The following is a 21,568-nucleotide window of genomic DNA, read 5'->3' on the forward strand; positions in this document are numbered from 1 at the left end:
AATGAGATGCGAATCTTTCTGAGAAAATAGCATGCAAGGGGATTTTTGAGATGCCACCTTCTGTATATGTTTATTATAGTTGATTCAACAGATATAGATTTATTGCTTGCTGCTTGAAACACTTTGTATAAAATAATTATGTTTTTATTAATTTTTTTTCATCCTTATGTGTTTTGTATCAGGTGTTTCAGTAATTAAAGCTAATCACATGAATACATGCGGAGAGATGGCTATTTTGTATAAGAAATCTATGTAGAGCATGGTAAACATGCTGAGCTGAAACACATAAGTGGGTGTTGTTTTTTAAGGATGTCCAGTGTCACCCATTGGTGACATAGGTCCTAAAAGACTTCTGGATGTAGGGACCACTCCCACATATATCGAGACGCTGCGTGCGGAGTTAGTCTGCTTGCCAATTGTCTGTCTGGAATGTGGAATTTTGCCCAGAATCCTCTTCACCTCTGCTGCTTTGGACTTCTGATTTCTCCCAGATGGATTTTATTCAAGACATTAAAAGCCTTCAGATTCAAGATGAGGTAGATGCCACTCTTTGGTTTTAGAATAGTGAAAAAATAGTAAAAACGGTGAAACCTTTTCGCCAATGAAACAATAGCATTAACCCCTTGGATTAAAAAAACAGAAGCATGGAGGTCTGCTATCCTGTGCAAAGACACAGGCAGGCGTAACTACATAAAGTGGGGATGAAGTAGAGAGGGGAAGTATAGCTTATAGCCCTTGGACATGACGTGTTTTATCTAGGCATCTGAGATGCTTTCTGACCAGGTGTTCACAAAGTCCAACAGAGGTCCCTCCACTTTGGAAATTGGGGGCATCACTTCAAGGGAACTTGTCAGCAGGTTTGGAGGCCTGGGGTTTGCAATTCAACTGGGTCCTACATACATACATAAATAAGGTCTACAAACATTTAAAATGGTTACAGAACATCTGCAGTATGACCTCCTGCTATATTATTTTTGATACATTAAAAAATATCAGATCATTCAAATAATTGAAAAAAAATGACAGCAGACAGACGAGTTGCCATGCTAACATATGCAATGTTTGTTATAAGGCCCCTTAGGACAGCGTTTGCTTGCAAGGTGAGAGGAGAGACTCCCATAGCTGCTGATTGTGGCAGGTTAAAAGGAGTCAAACAGGGAGGCGCAGAGTGCTCTCTGTTGGAACTTGTTCCAGTAGGAACGCTAAAGAAGAATCTATGGTGCTGGGTCTGATGGATGCATCAGACGAGCCCGAGCCGGCTGCTGTGAGCTGTTTTGTGAGGTTGCGAGTGCTGTGCTCTCGGGCCTACTTCACATTCCACTAACAATCCACTGCTGTCATCTGCTGCTCTCTCCTGAAGCATTCTGCCGGGCTCCTGTGGCTTCCAGCAGCCTCACACCTGCAGAGACAGGTCTTTATTTCCTCAGGGTAGAGTGGGTATGATAAAGGAATCACATCAAACTGTACACAATCACTTCATATCTTATTTCAGAGCTGCATACCAGCCTTGAGCCTGTTTGGCAAAACTAATATTGCAGAGTTTGATATGATTTCATGTCAACCTTGATTATTTATGAGCATCCATGAGCCATATATGCAGCCATTTTCTTTGCTTTACCTAAAGCTGCAATAACCTGATGCCATCACCTAGGCTGGCCACTGAGATTTTTATTTTTTCCATATTTGACCTTCGATAGTTAAGCTACCAGTAAAAGTGTATTGGGGAATCACCGTATAAAATCTGTGCGACAGGTCAAATTAACGTGACACTAAACTCTGGTATTAGATCCTAAAAATGCATTCAAGTACCTTAAAGTTACATTAAGGCCAAAATCCAACCCCCACCCCCCCCTCCCTAAAGTGCTAATGTAAGGACTTACCTTAAATGATGCCTCTTAATCCGATCATCTTCTTTCCAGGAGTTTTTAGCTGTCCCTCCAGGGCTGACTCCTCTTCTCTGATGTCCCACGGAGTCTGTGCTGGTGCACGCTGCTCTATATACTTACCTTGTGTCTCTCCTAGTCTCCCGGCCGACTATCTGAACTGCGCATGCGCCCCAGCCCCAAGGTCCTTTACGGCCGCCGAATACATTTTCGGATGTTTGGACGGGAGCGCGCAGTGTAGACACAGGTAAAATGTTAACCCTTTGAAAAAGGTTGTTTTTTTAAATCGTTTTGCATACATCTCCTGCTGGCTAGCAGGAGATATATGCAAAAACAAATGAGGGTTTAATAACCCTTTAAATATTAATAAAAATGTATATTTGTGTATCTGTATAATAGACCTATTTAACACACAGTATTGGGAAGAAGTCACCCGCACTTCGAGGTCCAACATGCAAACGCCTTCATTGAGATGTTAAGCAATCATGGTGACAGTGTAAAAAGCAATGTTTCGGAACCGTGAAAGGTCCCTTTATCAGGCAAACGCTGTTTGCCTAACGAAGGGACTTTTTACAGTTCCAACATGTTGCTTTGGTAACCTGGCTGAAGCTGCATGTGAATGAAGAATCTTGGATGGCTCAAACGGGCATATACTTTATTTTTGTGCCAGTTTTTACACATCAGTTTCTTGGTCTATGGGATTCCTTATTCACCATTTTATCACTCTGAGTTATCTGCATTCTTTAAGCAAACCCATGCCGGCGCTTTCCCCATAGCAACAAGCGTCCCTTAATATTGTTTGCAACAGACACTTTGAGGGATGGTAACATCTTAAGACACGCCCTTAGGTAATCATTTAAAAGTTCATGATTTTGTTGTCCTATGACAGTTGCCTTGTCCTTTAACAACATTTCAATAAGATAACCGACAAAGCATTTCTGTATAGACAGAAGGATATCAGCTTTCAAAGGACTCCTAAGATGTCCAGGCAAGAAGGGTGAAGTACAGTGCCGATACCTTCAGTGTATACCAGTGTATATAATCGCACTGAGCTAGTAGGCAACTAATGCGCTCGCTGCCCCGAGGCATTTCCCCGCCAATTCTTTCCTCCTTTTGCTTTTAGGAAGTAGTGTCTCACCCTATAAGCCGAGGTATTAATCACACAATGTCTGGTTTTAATCCACACGCTCCCAGTCCTGTACGGATGGTTATCTGGGGAAAGAGTATTCCCCTTAATCTCGCTCCACAGCCAAGAAAAGTTGAAAATGAAAAAAACAGATTGAGGCAACAGTTGAGCGGCTTGCTCGGTCAGACGCTGCCTCAGGGAGATCCTTCTGCTTTTTTTTCCGCTTTTATATTTTGAACTAAATATTGATTTAACAAGCGCACATTTGGGCCACAAGAGTTATTACAATGCAGTACACTGTTCCTTCTGTGAAACATCAGCAAATGCAGCTCATCTATAGAAACTGATTTTACTGAAACACGAGCTACGGAAAACAGGGACGGTCCAATCTAGGGGACAGCACGGCATTAGCTGCTCTGTTACATGGCGGTCTATTTTAAAGCTAATCACCATACAAATTAATTTTAATGGACATGAAAATCATATGGATTAAAACACTACAAAAAGAGGAGCAATATGTGTTATTTTATGGGACGCTGTCTGAAAGGAAAACATCTGCTACTGCCAATGGATGTAGTCAGTGCTGCTCTGCTAAGCATTGGGACCCTTTCACATGGCCTTTCCGATCAGATGTGTCAATCAATTTTTAAGACAGACCTAATCGGAAGCACAATGTTAGTGTATAGGCGGTTGAAAAGGAATGTGCGTCTGTCTGGGTCTGAAAAACAAAATGGAAAAGGAGTTTCAGTTTCTTCAGATCCAAGTGTGATGGCTCAGAGGTAAAAGGACGTAAACAGATCTGCCTGCCTATAGACCTAGCATGGGTCTGTTTAGTTCAGTTTTTTCCTCCTGGACAGTAAAAGGAGAAGCAGCAGAATGATTAGCTCATCTTTCACTCTGTTGTCTCCTATCAGCATGCTCCTTATACTTCAGCACAACTGATTGGCTTTTTGAGCTGCTTCTCCCTCCCCCAGTCTAACCTCTGCTAAATAGGGAAAGCAATAGGCCGTTACCAAGTCAAATTTAGGTACTTGCTCTGATTGTATTAAAAAAATGTTTTTAACTCACCGTAAAATCTTTTTACAGGAGTTTGAGAGACCGTTTTATAATAAGAAAACCAGGGTTAAACTGCTGCCTATAGGAAAAATGGACACGAAGCACATTAAAATCTGAAGGACAGCTCCCTAGGGACTATAACCCCATCAAAATAGTAAAAGAAAAACCAAGGGCATCAAAAAGCCGCTTGTGGATCCTTTCAACCAAAACTACCATCTGCCAAGCAAGGCGCATAGAACTAAGAAAATGTATGTACAGAACACAAGGTTGCAGCCATAAAGTCCATTTCCACCTTAGTAAGTGATTAGCATTTATTGTGGTAATGTAGAGGTGCAGTGATGATGTAAACATGTGCACATTTTCATGACTTTGCAGGTTTTCTTAATTTTTTCATGTAGGTTTCATCAGGCCTGAAGCCTAAAATTCAAAATTTTCTTCACAGGAAATTCAGTACGACACCAAATTGTCAGACTGTAATCAGCTGACCCCCCCGTCACTCATTGTAACATTATCAGTAAACACCAGCTCCGCCTTTGCACACAATACACTGTCCTGGGGGGGGGATTTCTGTGTTCATATACATCAGCAGCATATGCCGGCTTCATGTAGACTCGGAGTATATTGCGGCCAATGTTTTAAAAAATACCTCTGCAAAGGTGTAAAATATTTGACACAAAGCCCAAGAAGCACTATGTGTTCTCGTGGAATGGGCTTTAACAAGAAAAGGTGGCACTTTATCTCGCAACCGATAGGCTTACAGAATAACTTGGCAAATCCAATGAGAAATGGTGGATCCGGAAGCTGAAGAACCTCTTTTAGGACCTTCTGGAATAACAAACAGTGACTCTCTGCCTAAACGAATACAATACAAGGTTTAAGTCTCACGGTTGGAGTGGCGGACTAATGGGGAAGCATCATGTGTAACTTCCTGAATGAAAGTATGAATCAGTGAATTATTATCCAGACCATGTTAAAGAACAGGCAGGGCAGACACCTGATCTTTGATGGCAAATGTTGTCCAACCCCCAACAGGAGGACATGAGAACCGAGCCTAGACAGAGTATTAGGATAAGGAATGGTAGATTCCTCTAAAATTAAAGTGGAATGAACTGCCTTAATCAGAATTTCATATACCTTTTGTTTACACAAAACAGCTGACTGAAATTTGGCTGATGGGATTTCCTCCTTCATGGAAGGGAGGGACTTCAGAGTCTTCTGAAGAATACCCAGCAGCAATATAAATATTAGGCATATTGTGCTAAGGAAGGTGGCAGTGGCCATTTTAGGACATTGTGAACAGGTGAAGCAACAAGCCATGTCAACCATGTCAGGGAACTGTAAGAAGTGCAGAAGGCACAATCTTTTCCTGCACCAAGCTCCTTATTGCACATTGGGTCCTGAGTAAGTAGGTCTCCTGCATTTGTACATTTGTAGGGCATATGCTCTTCTGTTTAGTGCCAGACAGACTATTGCCCCTTTAAGGAAAAGGTGCTACCCAATCATCCAGAAATACTCACAACAGCCAAGCAGAAGCATACCAAAGGCTATATGCAGGTTGGCTGTGTGACCACAAAACTGGGTCTGCTGCTATCCGAATTCAAGCTTCTAGAAGAACAAATAGCTGTGATGACAGTGGTAGGGCCCGGACTGAAGCTGCTGTAGAGCGGAGAGAGCCGAGTTGCAACTATCCTGTGCGAGAAAGGAGCATAGTGCTGCATGAAAGTCCCGGCATGAGGAGATGGTGGCGGGAAATTCAAATAGTGGTTCAGCCATAACCATGTCTGGCTGCCAGAAAACCACACACATATTGCCCCACAATAAATAAAAAGAGGAGGCTAGCCCCAGGTAGGTAAAAAAAAATGATGTTCTGTTATTTAAACTCGAGTGAAAGAGTAAAAGACAAGCTTGTAATTTTCCACAGTCTCCAGCCGTGTATCCTGCTGCTGTAAACACTGTAAAAAAAAATCTCAGTTACATAAAAAGGAGAAATAAAGCCCAACACAGCACAGACCTCCATTATTCATTAAAATAAGTTAGTCTTCAGAGAATGGGATAGGCGAAACTGCCACAGCTCTGGTCCCGAAACTCGGCAAGGAATCCCCAAATATACTCGCCTGACCTGAAAAGCAGAATCCTGTATTGTAATGAACTGGAAAAACCTGCACTCTTCAGCTAACTAGAGAGACTTCCAAGATTTCCAATATCGAGCTCGAATCCACCAGTAGCTGTTGATACTGGTAGAAAAAAAAAAAATCTTTCACTTCAAATCAAAAAATATACTAGAAGGGATAAAACATCAATTCTCCAAAGGACAGTAACCAAAAACAGAGTAAGTGTAAAGTGTGAGGGGTTATACCCCCTAGGGGGCTGGCTTTTAGTTTATGTGCCTACTGTCAATTTCTCCTGTAAGCTCTGTCCCTCAATGGACAAGGAAAATATATTTAAACTAACACTAAACTCAGGAGTTAAATCTTAAAAATGTACTCACGTACACCAACTAATAACAATAATGTACCTTACTTATGTATAACTCTGCTATAGATCCTCAAATCATCTCTGAATTTGTGCCGACACCGTCCCCTTCTGGAGGGGGGGCTACTTTTGTTCCCCATGGTCGCCGTGTGTGTTGTAAAGTAGTCACCACTCCAAGCTCGATTCCATGATGGACTACAATCTTTATACAAACTAGTAAACTAAATGGGAGATTGTAGTTCAACGCAGGAGCGAGCTTCGAGTGGTGACTACTTTACAACACACAGGGACTATGGGGAACAAAAGTAACCACCCTTCAGAAGGAAGGACAGTGTCAGAACCAATTCAGAGATGATTTGAGGATCTGCAGCAGAGTGATACACAAATAAGCTACATTTATGTTAATAGTTAAGGTACTTGAATGCATTTGAAAGATTTAACGCCTGAGTTTAGTGTCACTTTAATGACAGAGCTGAATTCATTTATGTATTTTATATCTGCCTGGGCTTTAGCTTTAAAAGTGAGCTCCAGGCACATTAAATTAATTAAAGCTGCTTTGTGGGGCAGGAAAGTCTCATTGCAAGTAACGCTGCCTTTTCCCTGTACAGAGGACTGGTTAGTGCTGTAGCTTGCAAATGCGATAGGTGACCAATCGCAATAACGCCCCTTTTAGTTTCCATGTAGGCAGCAAGAAACTCCCTATTGTGGTCGTTTTTGCTTTAAATTAGGAGCCACCATCAGGTCTTTCCCTGCCTATTCTCGGTCTCTGGAGCCTTCCTCTTATATGAGAGCTCTCCATATACAGAATGCTGGAGAAGGCTGTTTAACTCTGTGGTTATGTCAGATAAAAAAAAAAAAACAGCCATTATGCTGTGCACATTATAACAAAATCTTGCAAATCTATGCCAGCTGCATTGTGAGGGATTGTAATACTTCATAGCATGGAATTTATCTGGGCAAATCATTGTCCAACTGCTTCTAAACCCTTAGCAGATACTGCATGTCAATAGGGCTGCAACAACTAATCGACATAATCGATTATAATCGATTGAAAAAGTTGTCAACTTTTTCAATCATCGATTAATCGGCTTCTGGTTAGTTGGCCCTGTTCACTGCCCCACACAAGCTGCGCGCCGCACCTCCTCACCACCTCACGCTCGCCGCTGCCAGACCCGCCCGCACCCACGCTCCACACGCCGCACCTCCTCCCACATCCACGATCGTCACAGGGACGCGGGGAGAAGAAGTGAGGAGCAGGTGTGGGGGGATGACAGCCGCAGATACAGGCCCTATCTCAGAAGCAAGTTGCTGGAAGACTGCTCAGGTAAGCCTGTACTTTCCCACACATGGTACTCTATAATGTATTGCTGGTATTTGTATTCCCCTATAGGTGATGGTACATTGTGCTATATGTTATACAGAGGACTACAAATCGCAGCAATAGTACATTATATAATGTACTATTGCTGGGATTTGTAGTCCTCTATACAGCGCAATGCAGAATACCACCAGCTATAGAGGGATACAACAAATCTCAGCAATAGTACATTATATAATGTACTATTGCTGAGATTTGTTGTATCCCTCTATAGCTGGTGGTATTCTGCATTGCGCTGTATAGAGGACTACAAATCCCAGCAATAGTACATTATACAGCACAATACAGAATACCAGCAGCTATAGAGGACTACAAAACCCAGCAATAATAATTATACAGCGCAATGCATAATACCGCCAGCTATAATGTATTGCTGGCATTTGTTGTATGCCTCTATAGCTGGTGGTATTCTGTATTGTGCTGTATAATGTACTATTGCTGGGATTTGTAGTCCTCTATAGCCGTTGCCATTCTGCATTCATTGCTATATAGTTTTACACTTTTCATTTCACTATATTGCACACCACTCTTTTTTTTTCTTTTCTTATTTACTATCACCACTCCAAGTTTGCTCCCGTGGTGGACTACAATCTCAATACAAACTAGTAGCTCATCACTGGAGCCATTTTTTAAAATGTATTTTATTTTTTATCCGATTAACCGATTAATCGAATTCAATAATCGGCTAACTAATCAATTTTGAAAATAATCATTAGCTGCAGCTCTACATGTCAACATAAGATGTTAATGAGGATCTCTATTACTTTTGAGTTCTATACTGCAGCACATCTAAAGTGACGCAGTCACTTTATATATTTCCTCGGGTGATCAGCTTCCCTTCCTGCTGTTGTCTGGTATCAAAGACTCCTTGGAGAAATATCATTGGGGCCAATACAAAGTTCTAGCAAGCAATAGCAGTGTAAAGAGGAGATTATTCAAGGGATAGATTGATATTCTCGCTCTCTCTCCCCCTCATTCAATCCCTCTCCCTCCCTCATTCAATCCCTCTCCCTCCCTCATTCAATCCCTCTCCCTCCCTCATTCAATCCCTCTCCCTCCCTCATTCAATCCCTCCCTCTCTCATTGCCTCCCTCACTAATTTTCTACCCCCTTAAGTACCTAAATCTGTCAACATATAATTTTACTATAATCCTGCACATAGCAGCGTTCAAACTGAAGGGAAAAAAAAAAGACCAGGGCTCGGTTGGTTTGCACAGGTTTACATAAGGAACGGGGGGACCTCATCAATGTACTTCTGCTCCTTCACTGTACAATTACAGGCTGGGGTGGTCCTAGACCAGAAGATTAATTATTGCTTAGTTGCAGTATAGTATGCAGAGAAGTGCAGGACATGGCTATGCTGTCTGGAAGGTGTGCCTGTGTCACAAGACAGATTTACAAATCCTTTGTCAATCAAAACAGTTCACAAAAATTTATTTGAACTACGATTTTTGCCAGGAGCTCAGATTTAAAGAGAAGTATATAATACAGTATGTATTCTATAGTATCTAGGCAAAAATTGGAACCAGCTTTAACTTTTTACATAAGGCGGCCATTGGGCACCAGGGATTTGTTCAGCACTGGCACTCATTTATAAAAATACGTATAGCAATAGTGGTATATGTCCTATCATCGTGCATTTGAAAAGAAATATTACTTCAGTATTTGCTTATCTTTAAAGTGCCATCTCAAGCAAACCCAGTAATCCTCACCGCTGAAGCAAAGTAGTAGATTCAGGCAGCCGCGACACATAAGGGAATAAGTAGATTAAAAAAAAATATTTCTGTGAGTTCACACACAGTTTCTGCTTCTCTCTAGTCAGCTATTTATCACTTTCCTCCAAGAAAAAAAATGAAAAAAAAGGACAAAAAAAAAAAGAGACCTGGCAGATATCCTGGATGAGAGTTCTGTGGTGGATGAAGAGGGCGAGCAGAGGGGAGGGGGTACGCATGATGCAAACCATTTGGAGCTAAGTGAGAACGCTGCCAATACAAGCTGCTTTATTCAAACAAGTAAGGAAGTGATGGGACATTCTGCATGCCAGAGTGTGTACAGCTTCTTCCACACTACAGACATATTTAAGTCACAAACACATACAATGCAGCAGGCAAATAAGCACTACAGCCATCACACATGTATATCTAACCTCATATATAGGAGCCCAAAGGAAAATACTGATTCTTTTTAATCTTCATTACATAGAATTGAATGTCAGCGGTGAAGAGGTCAACATTTTCCCTCAACACACTCAAACTCTTAGCAAGAATTAGTGTTCAGAACAAACTTCCCAAGATATTTGGAGAGAAGGCAAAAAGTAAGACGAGTAGAGGAGCTAAGAGGGCAATGCGAGACTGAGTTCCATGCACTGACCTTGTCGGAGGTTTTCTCCACATAGCACGGTTCTTGAGGGGTAACAAGGAGGGGGACAAATCCAGAGAGCAGTCTGTCTTCTTCAAGTATCAGTAGTGAAAGGTCGTCATCAGGGTCTTTATAAAGAGGCACCTTGGACTGGTTGACCCAGGTCAATGTGTTGCAGAACTCTGCCAAAACACTCCAGACATCTAGTGTAGGCCTGTGGAATAAAAGCACAAAAAATGTCACTTGGTTATTGGAAGAGGTTCTAAAAAGTCAAGCCGCCGAGAATTTAAGACCATTACCAGATTCCATCGAAGAATTTTGCCTAGATATAGGAGGATTAGTGGAAGTTTCAGTTGCTAAATAAATACTTTTGTCTAAGACAGACAGAGATTTGCTTACATGTAACCAACCCTCTGTGGTCTATCAAGTAGAAAATCTGGGGAATGCACTCTTGAAAAGGGTACTAGGTAATTCTTGTCATAGCCAACACCTAGCAATCAGACAAGCAGTGAAAGGAGATGTTTTCTTTAGAATATTTTAAAAAAAAAGACTCGCTAAATGATCAAGCCCCTTTCTACTCCACAAAGCAAATTATTTTATGTAAAGTTCCTCTTTAAAGCAGAACTTTACTCATATCTTCAAAATGACAACAAAAGCACCTTTAGAAATGTTTAGTAATGATAAATCTACAAACCGATACTTCTTGATAACTGCCACATTTTAATTATTTTTGCATACCTTAATTTTCTTTTCTTCCCCAGTCTCCGGTTCTGACAGCAGTCGTTTTAACAAAGGGTAGGTTACTAGATCTCTCTCTACATCCTGGAACTCTGGCATACGTGACTAGGGCATGTGCCCATGCACATCATCTCAGGGGAGGAAAATGCCTTTCCCTGAGATCTCACAGGATTAGAGGAGATTTGCCAGCAAAGCTCTACTGATATAACCTTCCCAGGAAGCAATTCTTGGCCACAGGATACATCATTTGTTCCAAAGTGGACCAGGAAGTGGGAAAAAAGAAAATTGTAAGTAAAATAAAAATATGTTTAGATTGTAAGAGTATTTCATATCAGCATGCAGATCTGTGTTTTAGTGAAAGGGGGTAAAGGTCTGCTTTAAGGCAGAACACAAAGCACAAGATAACCCAGTGTGAGCAGTCGTTATCTACTAGTATGATATTGGTTATTGTACACTACTGTCGCTTAACATACATGTTGCTCAGCAGATTTTATGTCCTGTTGTACATTGGTATTAGGATTTTTTTTTTTTGCTGAGACGCGAGACAGCTATATCTGACAGCAGAGGGTATCATCTGGTGCAAGAGGTTGCCAGTGCCAACCTCCTATGCCAGTGGTGGCGAACCTGTGGCACGCTCTCTGCTGGTACACGAGCCCAGGTTCGGGGCACCTCTGAAAATAGATCCGACCGCCCCGGATCGCCTCGGTATGCGATCCGGGCAATCACAATCAGGCAGCGGCCTCTAAACAGGCATATCAGACTGCCACTTCCTCCTCGCTAGGACCCAGAGAGGTCCCGCTGAGCTGCAGTCTAATATGCCTGTTTAGAGGCCGCCGCTGCCTGATTGTGACCGGCCTGGATCGCCTACCGAGGTACAGAGTGCAGCTGCCCTCCCCTGGGTGCTGCACGGGCCGCCCTGAGAGCCGCACAGAACCCCTAAAAGCCGCACACACCCCTGAGAGCCGCACAGGCCCCCCGTGATCCTCACAGCCCACCCCCGCCGGGAGTCACACAGTCATATCCCCCCCGAGAGCCGCACAGCCCTTCCTAACAGCGGTACAGCCCTTGGAGAGCAAAACAAATGACACACTCAACAATTTGTCACCAGTTATACAGTAAGGTGCATGTGCTCCAAGATGGAGACACTCATAGTTTAGAGTTAGGACCGCACTATAAGAGGTGCCTTGGCGCGGCTGTACGGCTTTCACATTTTCTGCAGAAGACGTGTATCCAAACCTGTTATTAACCTTAGTGGTGAGACAAGTTGTTTTACATGCTGGTTTGTGAGTGTGCCATGATACCTTTCTACTGTTTTACAGCCCTCGGAGAGGCGCACAGCCCCCCCCGAAAGCCCACACAGCGCCCCTGAAAGCCTGCACCGCTCACCAGAGAGCCCACACAGCCCTCCAGAGACCCTGGAGACATCAGGCTGCCACCCCAGAGCAACACAGTATGTAGCTTATATTATTCTGCATTGCTGTATAAAAGGTATTTTCAGTCCCCTGTAGCTGATGGTATTTTCAGTCCCCTGTAGCTGATGGTATTATTCTGCATTGCTGTAAAACATATTGCTGGGATATGTCGTTCTCTATAGTTGGCGGTATTCTGCATTGCTGTATAAAGTATTGCTGGGATATGTAGTCTTCTATAGCTGGTGGTATTCTGCATTGTTATATAATGTATTGTAAGGATTTGAAGTCCTCGATAGCTGGCAGTATTATGCATTGCTGTATAATGTATTGTTGGAATATGTAGTCCTCTATAGTTGGAGATATTCTGCATTGTTATATAATGTATTGCTGAGATTAGTTTCTTTACATGTTGGAGTCAGTGGAGGAACTACCAGGGTCACAGCTGCAATTGGGCCCTGGTGCTCCACCACTGACTCCAAGCTGTAGAGAGACTGTTCCCTTGCAGTGTGCTGCATGACATGTACCTTAGTAGCACACTGCAATGGAACACTTCACTCATAGTAAAAAGATACATGTCCCTCTGTAGTTAAAACCTCTTGTATTGTACTTTTCTTCTAAGATTTAAGCACATAATTAGTTCAGACTGTAAAGAAATGATCAGTATTTAGGTCTAAGTACAGGGTTGGCACTTTGATACACACAAGTTGGTTAAGTGATCCAGTTTGGGCACTCAGGCTCAGCAAGGCTTGCCATCACTGTCCTAAGCAGTGCCAAGTCCAAGGCAGCACACACTCAGGCATGACATACGACAATGTGTCTGTGCCAGAACTAGCACAGCTTTGAGTGCAGAAATTGCATTAGAAATCACTATTCACGTGAACTGGGAACTCATCTGGAACCCTTTTACAGCTGTGGAATGGAGCTAAGCATTACTTCCACAGTGCCTTTCTTACCGTCATCTAATCATAACTGCTCCAACGAGCTGCATTTTAAGGTCAGAGCAAAGTTTTCAGGTCAAGACTGTAAAGGAATAACAAAAAAAATGCATATAAACATGTGGTGTTCCATTCAGGCAGTACTTAAGGAGGTAAAATGAAGCTGGAAATGCAGGCAGAATGAGGGTTAGTGGATACAGGAGACAGGTTTATGCTCATAGATGGAGAGCCATGAAAAAAATAAAAAAAAGATGAACTTTCAGGTGCCAAATTTCTAAGTTGTCTCATTTGGCAGAGGTTCTGCACCAGAAAACGCCCGCTGACACAAAACATCTTGCCACTGAGCGTGTGATGGCAGTCAGAGAGAACACTCTGTACCACTGACATGTAATTCCTCCCCCCATCAGTAGAAGAACGTCTCCCCCCCTTCCCATCCTTTTCTGTCAGAGGGGTTCATCATCTTCAAGCCCTCTAAAATCTGTCAAAAACGTGCGGAAGAAAAAAAAAAAAGTATGAAATAAACAGTGGGAAGGCTGGCCAGTGAGGTAATGGGAACAGTGTGGACTCTGGAAAGCCAAATAGTGTTTTAATAGTTAAAAGGAGTGAACTTGACATAACCCCAGGAAAGATCCTGTTCTGCCCCTCAGGTCTGACAGATATCAGAAGGGAGCAGGCACCGGATACATGCGGAGTGGGGGGCACAGGGCCTCCTGGGAGATAAAGCTGCACGTCCGTGCCTTTAACCCCCGGGATGCCCCTGCTGCCCGCTTTGGGCTGAACACTTCCGGTCACACACATCCTGTGCCAGAAAACTACGCCAAGTCACACAGAAAAGGCTTGCAAAGTAAACAAACTGAAAACAACAACTGTGACAAGAAAAGAGACAGAAACAGACAATCAAGAAGCAGGAGAGTGGAAGAGGCCAACAGAGAGGGAAAGAATGAGAAGAGGGAAGGCAATAATGAGGAGAGACACATTGAATAGAAGCAGAAGAGAACACGGTCCAGCAATGATCAGGTTTCATTCAGCTCACATGTAACAGCTGAGAGCACCTCTCCGCAACAATTGTATTTTCACCTAGGTAACACAACTGCGCTCTCCCTGAAAAAGAACAAAATTGCCAGGTGACAAGATGACCTCTTAAGATTTAAAGTGACACTAAATTCAGGAGTGAAATCTTAAAAAAAAATGTATTCAAGTACCTTAACTATGAACAAAAATGTATCTTATTTGTGTATCACTCAGCTGTAGATCCTCAAATCATTTCTGAATTCATGCCGACACTGTCCGTCCTGGAGGGTGGCAACTTTTGTTCCCCATGGTCCCTGTGCATGTTTTAAAGTAGCTTAGTTTACTTATTTACATTGACATTGTAGTCCATCATGGGAGTGAGCATGGAGCAGTGGCTACTTTACAACACATACAAGGATCATGGGGAACAAAAGTAGCCACCCTCCAAAATGAAGGACAGTGTCAGAACCAAATCAAGGATGATTTGGAGATCTACAGCCGAGTGATATACAAATAAGATGTTTTGTTAATAATTAAAAGGTACTTCAATGCATTATCAAGATTTAGCTCCTGAGGTTAGTGTCACTTTAAAGTTTACGCGAGACTTTAGTGCTAAGACTCAGCGAGGGAGGTTTTAAAAAGTGGGTTCTGCAATTGTCTTATACAGAGAAAAAGAAACAATAGATTAGGGGCTATCTGCAGGAAGCCTCAGTGTTGACACTTACAGTGTAAACCCAAATAATGAACTTCTGTTTCTTCCCTTTTTGGTCTCTTAAATATACAGTTAAAAGGATTTTTATATATTTGTTCGATAAATAAAAAAAATTAAAAAACCTGTTGATCATGCCAAAAATCTTGGGATCCTGTGCTCGCAAAAATTCAGGTCCTATAATGACAACGCTGCTCTACTTTAGCTACAGTATGGCGAGTGAATCAATCTCCGACATGAAATGTATTTTTGGCAGGATCACCAGGTAAAAATTAGGATAAAATAAAGCAAAACAAATACAGACTCCCCATCGAAGGACTGATAGCATTGCAATAAATGACATCTTTGCTCTTGGGTTTAACTATGCTTAGGGGCTGATTTATAAAAACCTCAGCCAAAAAAATAAAAATAAATTGGGAGTACCAACTGCCCATAGCAACCATGTGACAATGAGACCGTCACATGTCGGTTCAGTAGATCGGGAAGTGAGCGAACACATACCGGCGTTCGCTCACCTCTCGATCCTGTCACAGCTCTCTGCCGTGACAAGGGAGTGGCTGGATTCCCCCCTCCCCGCTCTGATCCTCCAGTGCTGACTGGCGGAACGGACGGGGGAGGGGCGGGTACAGCTGGCTCTGCCTCTAGATAGGCAGAGCCAGCTGTCACTCACGCAGCTGGGCAGATCCCGACATAATTGTGTTGGGATCAGCTTCAGCGTCTCAGTATACCGCGAGCAGTAGCTCACGGTATACTGTGGCGTCTCACTTAGGGTGACGGGAGGACGCTAGTTTGTGTCCTCCCGTTACCCTAAGGAGAACTATGGGGAAAAGCCTTAACCCCATAGTTCTCCTTTAAAGTTGTCATGTTACCTTTACTGGAGACAGATGCCTGACATATCAATAGTAAACATTAAAAAATGGTGGAAGAAAACCAGTTAAAGCCCGAGCTGCCAATATCCACCCCTTGAGCCTTAATTCTACATTTTACCACAAGATATCCTAATATTGTAACCAGATTTCACACTGGAGGTACAAGTTCTTAGTTTGGGTTGTGCACTAAAGCACACCCAAAGGGCTCATTCACACATACAGCGTATAGTTTTGTACACACAGCTGCACCGGTCAGCGTAATGGTGTCTTGCTGCAAGCAGCATAAAATAAATAAATTGGACAAAGCTGCATCCGGGGCTGTATTTAACGATGTACGCATGTAAACGTTTGTGCAAATGTTATATGCATCCATGGACCCTATTGGCCGCCACCGCTCAGGGCTGACATGTCAATATGAAAAATGTGCAGTCAGTGGCGCCTGGGCTTGTTTCAAAGTGTAAAGCTCTGTCCTGTATGATCATATGAAGAGCAGTGTCAGAACTGTGCAAGGGACCCTTCCATGTAATGATGTGATCAGGCATCACATGTCTAAAGGAAGTGTTCCTTGTGTGGTCCCAAAACATTCTTCTATGATCACAAAGAAGCATTTTTGAAACAAGCTTGTTGGTGTGCTGGCAACATATATAAACCGCAATAAAACCCCTAAAATTATCCCTCAACACTCCCACCTAAACAGGATCATTGTAACCAAACATCATTCATGTAAAGAAGTAATTCCCTTCAGCATTCTCCTGTAAGCCCAGGCGGCTTGATGAGACCCCCCACAGAAGGCTTGTTCTCGATGCTATGGTCTCACAGGAAGTGGATTGAATGGGCATCATTTAGATAGATCGATCGATAAATAGATCTAAGAGAGATATAGTGTAAACTCTTGTTATTCGAATCGGAACTCCAAAAAATGCCCAGTGTACTCTCTGTTCTACAGATCTGCCACATTCTAGGAGAGGGAGAGCGTGCTCCAGAGCATGGAAAGGTACAGGAACGGGCTGAAAATTGCTGGATTATCCTGGGAATGAGTGTCTGAACGATCTCTGAAAAGTGCTGTGTTATCCTGGAATCGGGTGTCTGATTGAAGGTTTGTGAAAGTGCTGTTATCCTGTGAACAAGCGCCACCTAGTGATCACTCCCAGTACCGCAATGTATTGCTAATGGTTTATAGTACAATATACTGTTATGGTATGGTATGGGGCATAGCATTAGTTAAACACATTTTTCATAGTAACTCTCAAAAGCAACCAGAAACTAAATTTATCCGGAATCTACAAAAACCCCGTGGATGCCAGATAATGGGGAGTTTACTGTATATAGCTATATAGGTAAAAAAAATGCTGCAAGAACTTTATTTTTTAATTAACAAGCACTAGCATAATTTATTTTAGAATAATACTAGCTGAAATTGGCAATAAGACAATATCCTACTAACTCCAAACTAATCTCTAAAACAAATGTAATTCCGTTTTGCAATGCAGAGTCCTAAGAAGCAGTGCTGAAAGAGGAAAGTGCAGAAAGCAACTGGCACTGAAAACTGCAACCTTGCAAATGTTCTGATTTTGAAGGTACCTGACCCACTGGTATTCTTTAGCACACACAAACTTCTCCTATCTGCAGAACTCTCTGTAAACTCAATAGTTGCTGTGCTAATCACTACAGGCCCATGTGCCTTCCAGGGTTTCAGCTGGCCAAATCGGCTCACCACTTCATGTTAAATACATAGAGTTGCTGAAATATGGTTCTAAAACAGTTTAACCTCACCCACTAATTTTTCTTTGTAATTGATTCCTTATGGCATCAATAACAGAAATGCATTCAACAACAAGAAACTACAGGACAAACCAGCACTATAGCAGCATATGCTGCTCGTACAGGAGAAACCCGAGCGGAGTACAGTGCGAGTGGATTGGCTGGGTAAATGCACACATACACAGCTGTCGATGGAGGTTAGCATACAGGCCCTGCTCTGTGGGTCTCTCACATAACAATTGGCTCCCCCCTCCCACTGACATATGGATGGAGTCCTAAGCTCTGTTTATTTCAGCAGGATGGCAAAAATAACAGTTCATTTACTTTTTATTGCCTAAAATTCCAGGGTTTAATATAACTGTCAGTTTGAGTGGAGGCCAGCTGCTGTTTGATAGGTTGCAGAGTGTTCCAGTGGTCCCCTCTCAGTGTATGCTGGTATTAATTAAAGCATGTTACGGGGAGCAGACCCCTTTTATAGAACTAGAATCGGAGATCGACAGCTAGGGCAGAAGCAGAGACAGGTTACAGTGACATGACATTACTTTGGGACTTCAGTATCTGCACACACCGATATACTAGGAGTCTTCTGGCCGCACTGTGCATACAAAAAGGCTTAAAGTGAATGCATAGTCTTTATAAATCATATGTGTGTGAAAGAGATAAACAATATGTTAATTATGTTCTCAATGTGTTAAAAAAACCTTAGTAATTATAAAAATACAAGGTTACCCATATCTGCACTTTCACCTAAACCAGGTTCTATGTTGTTCTTTTCCAGGGCTAGAAAATCGGATGTGTTCTTGTGCTCCTCTCCAACATGGAAGTGTAGAAATAATGCACTTTTTTTGTGGCTGACACCGTATCTCAACAGCAGTTAAAACTTAGTGATATTAAAGTCAAAAGAATTTTAAGCTATTTCAAATGCTGATGAGATCACTTACAATGAATGCTGCTTCTTGAGGTTTAAACGTTTTATAGTTACCTGTAGAGCTGCAGCTAACGATTATTTTCAAAATCGATTAGTATAGTTGTTGCAGCCCTAGTTACCTGCAGAATCAGCTGGTCCCCTGAGCTCTGGTCCTGCCTTCCTGTTTTAGAGTGACTCCTTTCTCAAGCAGAGTGGTATGTAGTCACCCTTGTGTGTGCTAGTATGCCGTGTGCTTCTCCGCAAACACAGTAAATCAAGACACTCCCCTCCCTCTGGCCCCCTCTCCTCCAAGCTAGGAGATGAACAGTTGCTGGAGTCTGCAGTCCCTTGTGATCATGTACTGGACCGGAAATCTAGGAAAGCGGAGCTGAGAGAGTTGGAAGCAGCTGTTCAGAAACATGATCATTTCAAGTATTTGGGCAAAAACCTAAAAGCAATGCTTTGCTGGGCAATGTATATTTGTTTAATCTGGATTCTGAAAAAGGTTTGAGAGTTTAATACTCCTTTAACTTCATGTAGGTAAAAAAAGACCGAAATCACTGCTGGTCTGCATTCATTAAAATATATGTAAATGCAAGCAGTGCAAGTACCTGAATTTACCATGGTATTTACCTCTTGCAAACCCTGTATGGCAGAGCTTAGACTGGGAAAGGGAGAAGCAGCAAAAGGAGCCAGTCTGCTGTGCTGCAATGCTCATGTGCAAACAAAGGACATTCTAATAGGAGGAGAGAGCAGAGTGACTGAGAGATTAGCTCAACAGTCTGCTTCACTGCCCAATCACAGACTGGGGGAAGGATTACTTAACTGCAGCAGAAAAAAATCGGGTCTCATGACAAGGATATGTGTGGCAGAGCTGTGTGAATCTAAGAGCTATATGGCAAAAAATACTAACCATTTGGCAGGAAAAATAGCTCCCATATATGCATTAAATTTGCGTGTTTAGCCGATTGCCTGGGAGCTCAGCTTTACAGTGACAATAAACTCAGGAGGTAAATCTTAAAAATGCATTTAACTATTAACAGCAATGTATCTTATTTGTGTAACACTCAGCTGTAGTTCCTCAAATCCTGAATTGGTGCCGACACTGTCCTTCCTTCTGGATGGTGGTTACTTTTGTTCCCCATGGTCCCTGTGTGTTGTAAAGTAGTCACCACTCCAAGCTCACTCCTGTGATGGACTACAATCCCAATACAAATGAGTAAACAATATGAGATTATAGTCCATCACAGGAGAGAGCTTGGAGTGGTGACTACTTTACAACACACACAGGGATCATGGGGAACAAAAGTAGCCACCCTCCAGAAGGAAGAACAGGGACAGCATGAATTCAGAGAGGATTTGAGGATCTACAGCCGAGTGATACACAAATAAGACACATTTTTGTGAATAGTTAAGGTACTTTAGTGCATTTTTAAGTATGATCTCCGGAGTTTAGTGTCCCCTTAAGAGGGGAAGCGGAGTGATTGCAATTCGAGGGTTTGTTCTCTCTAGTGGCCAATTTAAAAATGACCATATTTAATACAGTAACAAAAATATGGAACAGCAATATGTCAAAATAACCAAGTCACATCAAAAAGTACTTTAGGATTCAAATATATCTCACGCATATATTTTAAGTGAAAATATACTATGTTGCTGAATACTTTCAACTTTAACTTTCAATATAGAAGTGGGGAATCTTACTGCAGCGATAACCAATGGCTCTCCAGAAGAATTGATGGTACACAGAATTATCACCAAATGTACTTGGTCACACCACAGTGCTCTCCCTAAACTCAAATAATGCTGAAAGCTGTCATCACATTTCCTTAAAGTGAACCTGTCATGACAGGTGATAAAACAAAAATGTATTTCAGTTATACATCTGTCAAAGATAATGGAATGTGTTCCTATTACAACTAGCATACATTTCTCACATTAGTCTGGATCTTACTTATCTGTAATACTTTTGCAGCAGAATCCAGGAAACGCGTGTTTACACACAAGCATTGGCTTATTGTTGCCAACATACGTTTCAGAGGCAGTTCAGAAATATTTGGAAGACAATGAAAAGGATTTACTAAGAAAGTAAGAGCATGTTCAATTTTGACTTCTCAGTAAATGAGATGAAATAAAAGGGAAGATTCACTTTGCAAATCATACAGAATTGTGTGCATGAAAAACAAAACAAAAACCCACAGAATTTTGTGCTTTCACATAATTGGATGATTAAAGTCTGCACAACCTTACCTCATTATATACAGTATAGGAAAATGCACTCTGCAAAGAGAAAATCCACTTAGCTTAGTAAATAAGGTGAATTTGTGCTCTCTCCAGGCACAAATAAAGGGGGGGGGGGAGCCTGAAAAACAAAAAATTCATGCCGCCACCACATCTAAGGACTGGTAAGCTACAATATATTGCATTTTTATTCTTGGGTCTAGATATACTTTAATAATTTTCTACTTGACATTTTCATTTTTTTTTCTTTGCAACTATTGGTCAAGACCCACAGAACACTCACTGTTCAGCACATAAGGTCTAGAGTAATGTAAAAAAAAAAAAATATCCAAGCACATTTGCTTATTTCACATTACAGGGCATCATTCTTGGGGCGAGGTGCAATTCCTGTTGGTATAGACAGATTGCACAGCGTGGGAGGTCCTCTGATTAAAGTTGTCTGACCACAAAAAGTCCAAATAAACCTCTAATAAAAAGACTTTATAACCAACAATACTTCAAATCCTAAGCATAAAGCTTGTTGACCACACATTTCTTGTTGCGAAGAAAACCACCAGAAATATCTTCCGAATGTATTTATAGTACACATAACCGTTGTCACATGGCTAAATAGCCTGTTGCACCTTTGTGCATTTATGGTCTTATGGGATTACATTTTAGTACGATCAATAAAGTGGATAAAAGGCTCTTTCCTCTTTTACCCTTGCCCCAA

General features: G+C 42.0%; 1 protein-coding gene across 4 annotated transcripts in view; it reads right to left on the minus strand.

Annotated features, from left to right (window-relative positions):
- SMG6 (SMG6, nonsense mediated mRNA decay factor) overlaps positions 1–21,568 on the minus strand; it is a 239,990-nt gene that overhangs the window by 83,869 nt on the left and 134,553 nt on the right. For all 4 annotated transcript variants that reach the window (XM_018557147.1, XM_018557148.1, XM_018557150.1 and 1 more), the window contains one exon: positions 10,286–10,487. In XM_018557147.1, coding sequence (XP_018412649.1) covers positions 10,286–10,487 — 202 coding nt within the window. The remainder of the gene's footprint in view (positions 1–10,285; positions 10,488–21,568) is intronic.

This window comes from Nanorana parkeri, unplaced genomic scaffold (genome assembly GCF_000935625.1).
Source record: "Nanorana parkeri isolate BGI_ZX_2015 unplaced genomic scaffold, ASM93562v1 scaffold269, whole genome shotgun sequence".
NCBI classification, from domain to species: domain Eukaryota; kingdom Metazoa; phylum Chordata; class Amphibia; order Anura; family Dicroglossidae; genus Nanorana; species Nanorana parkeri.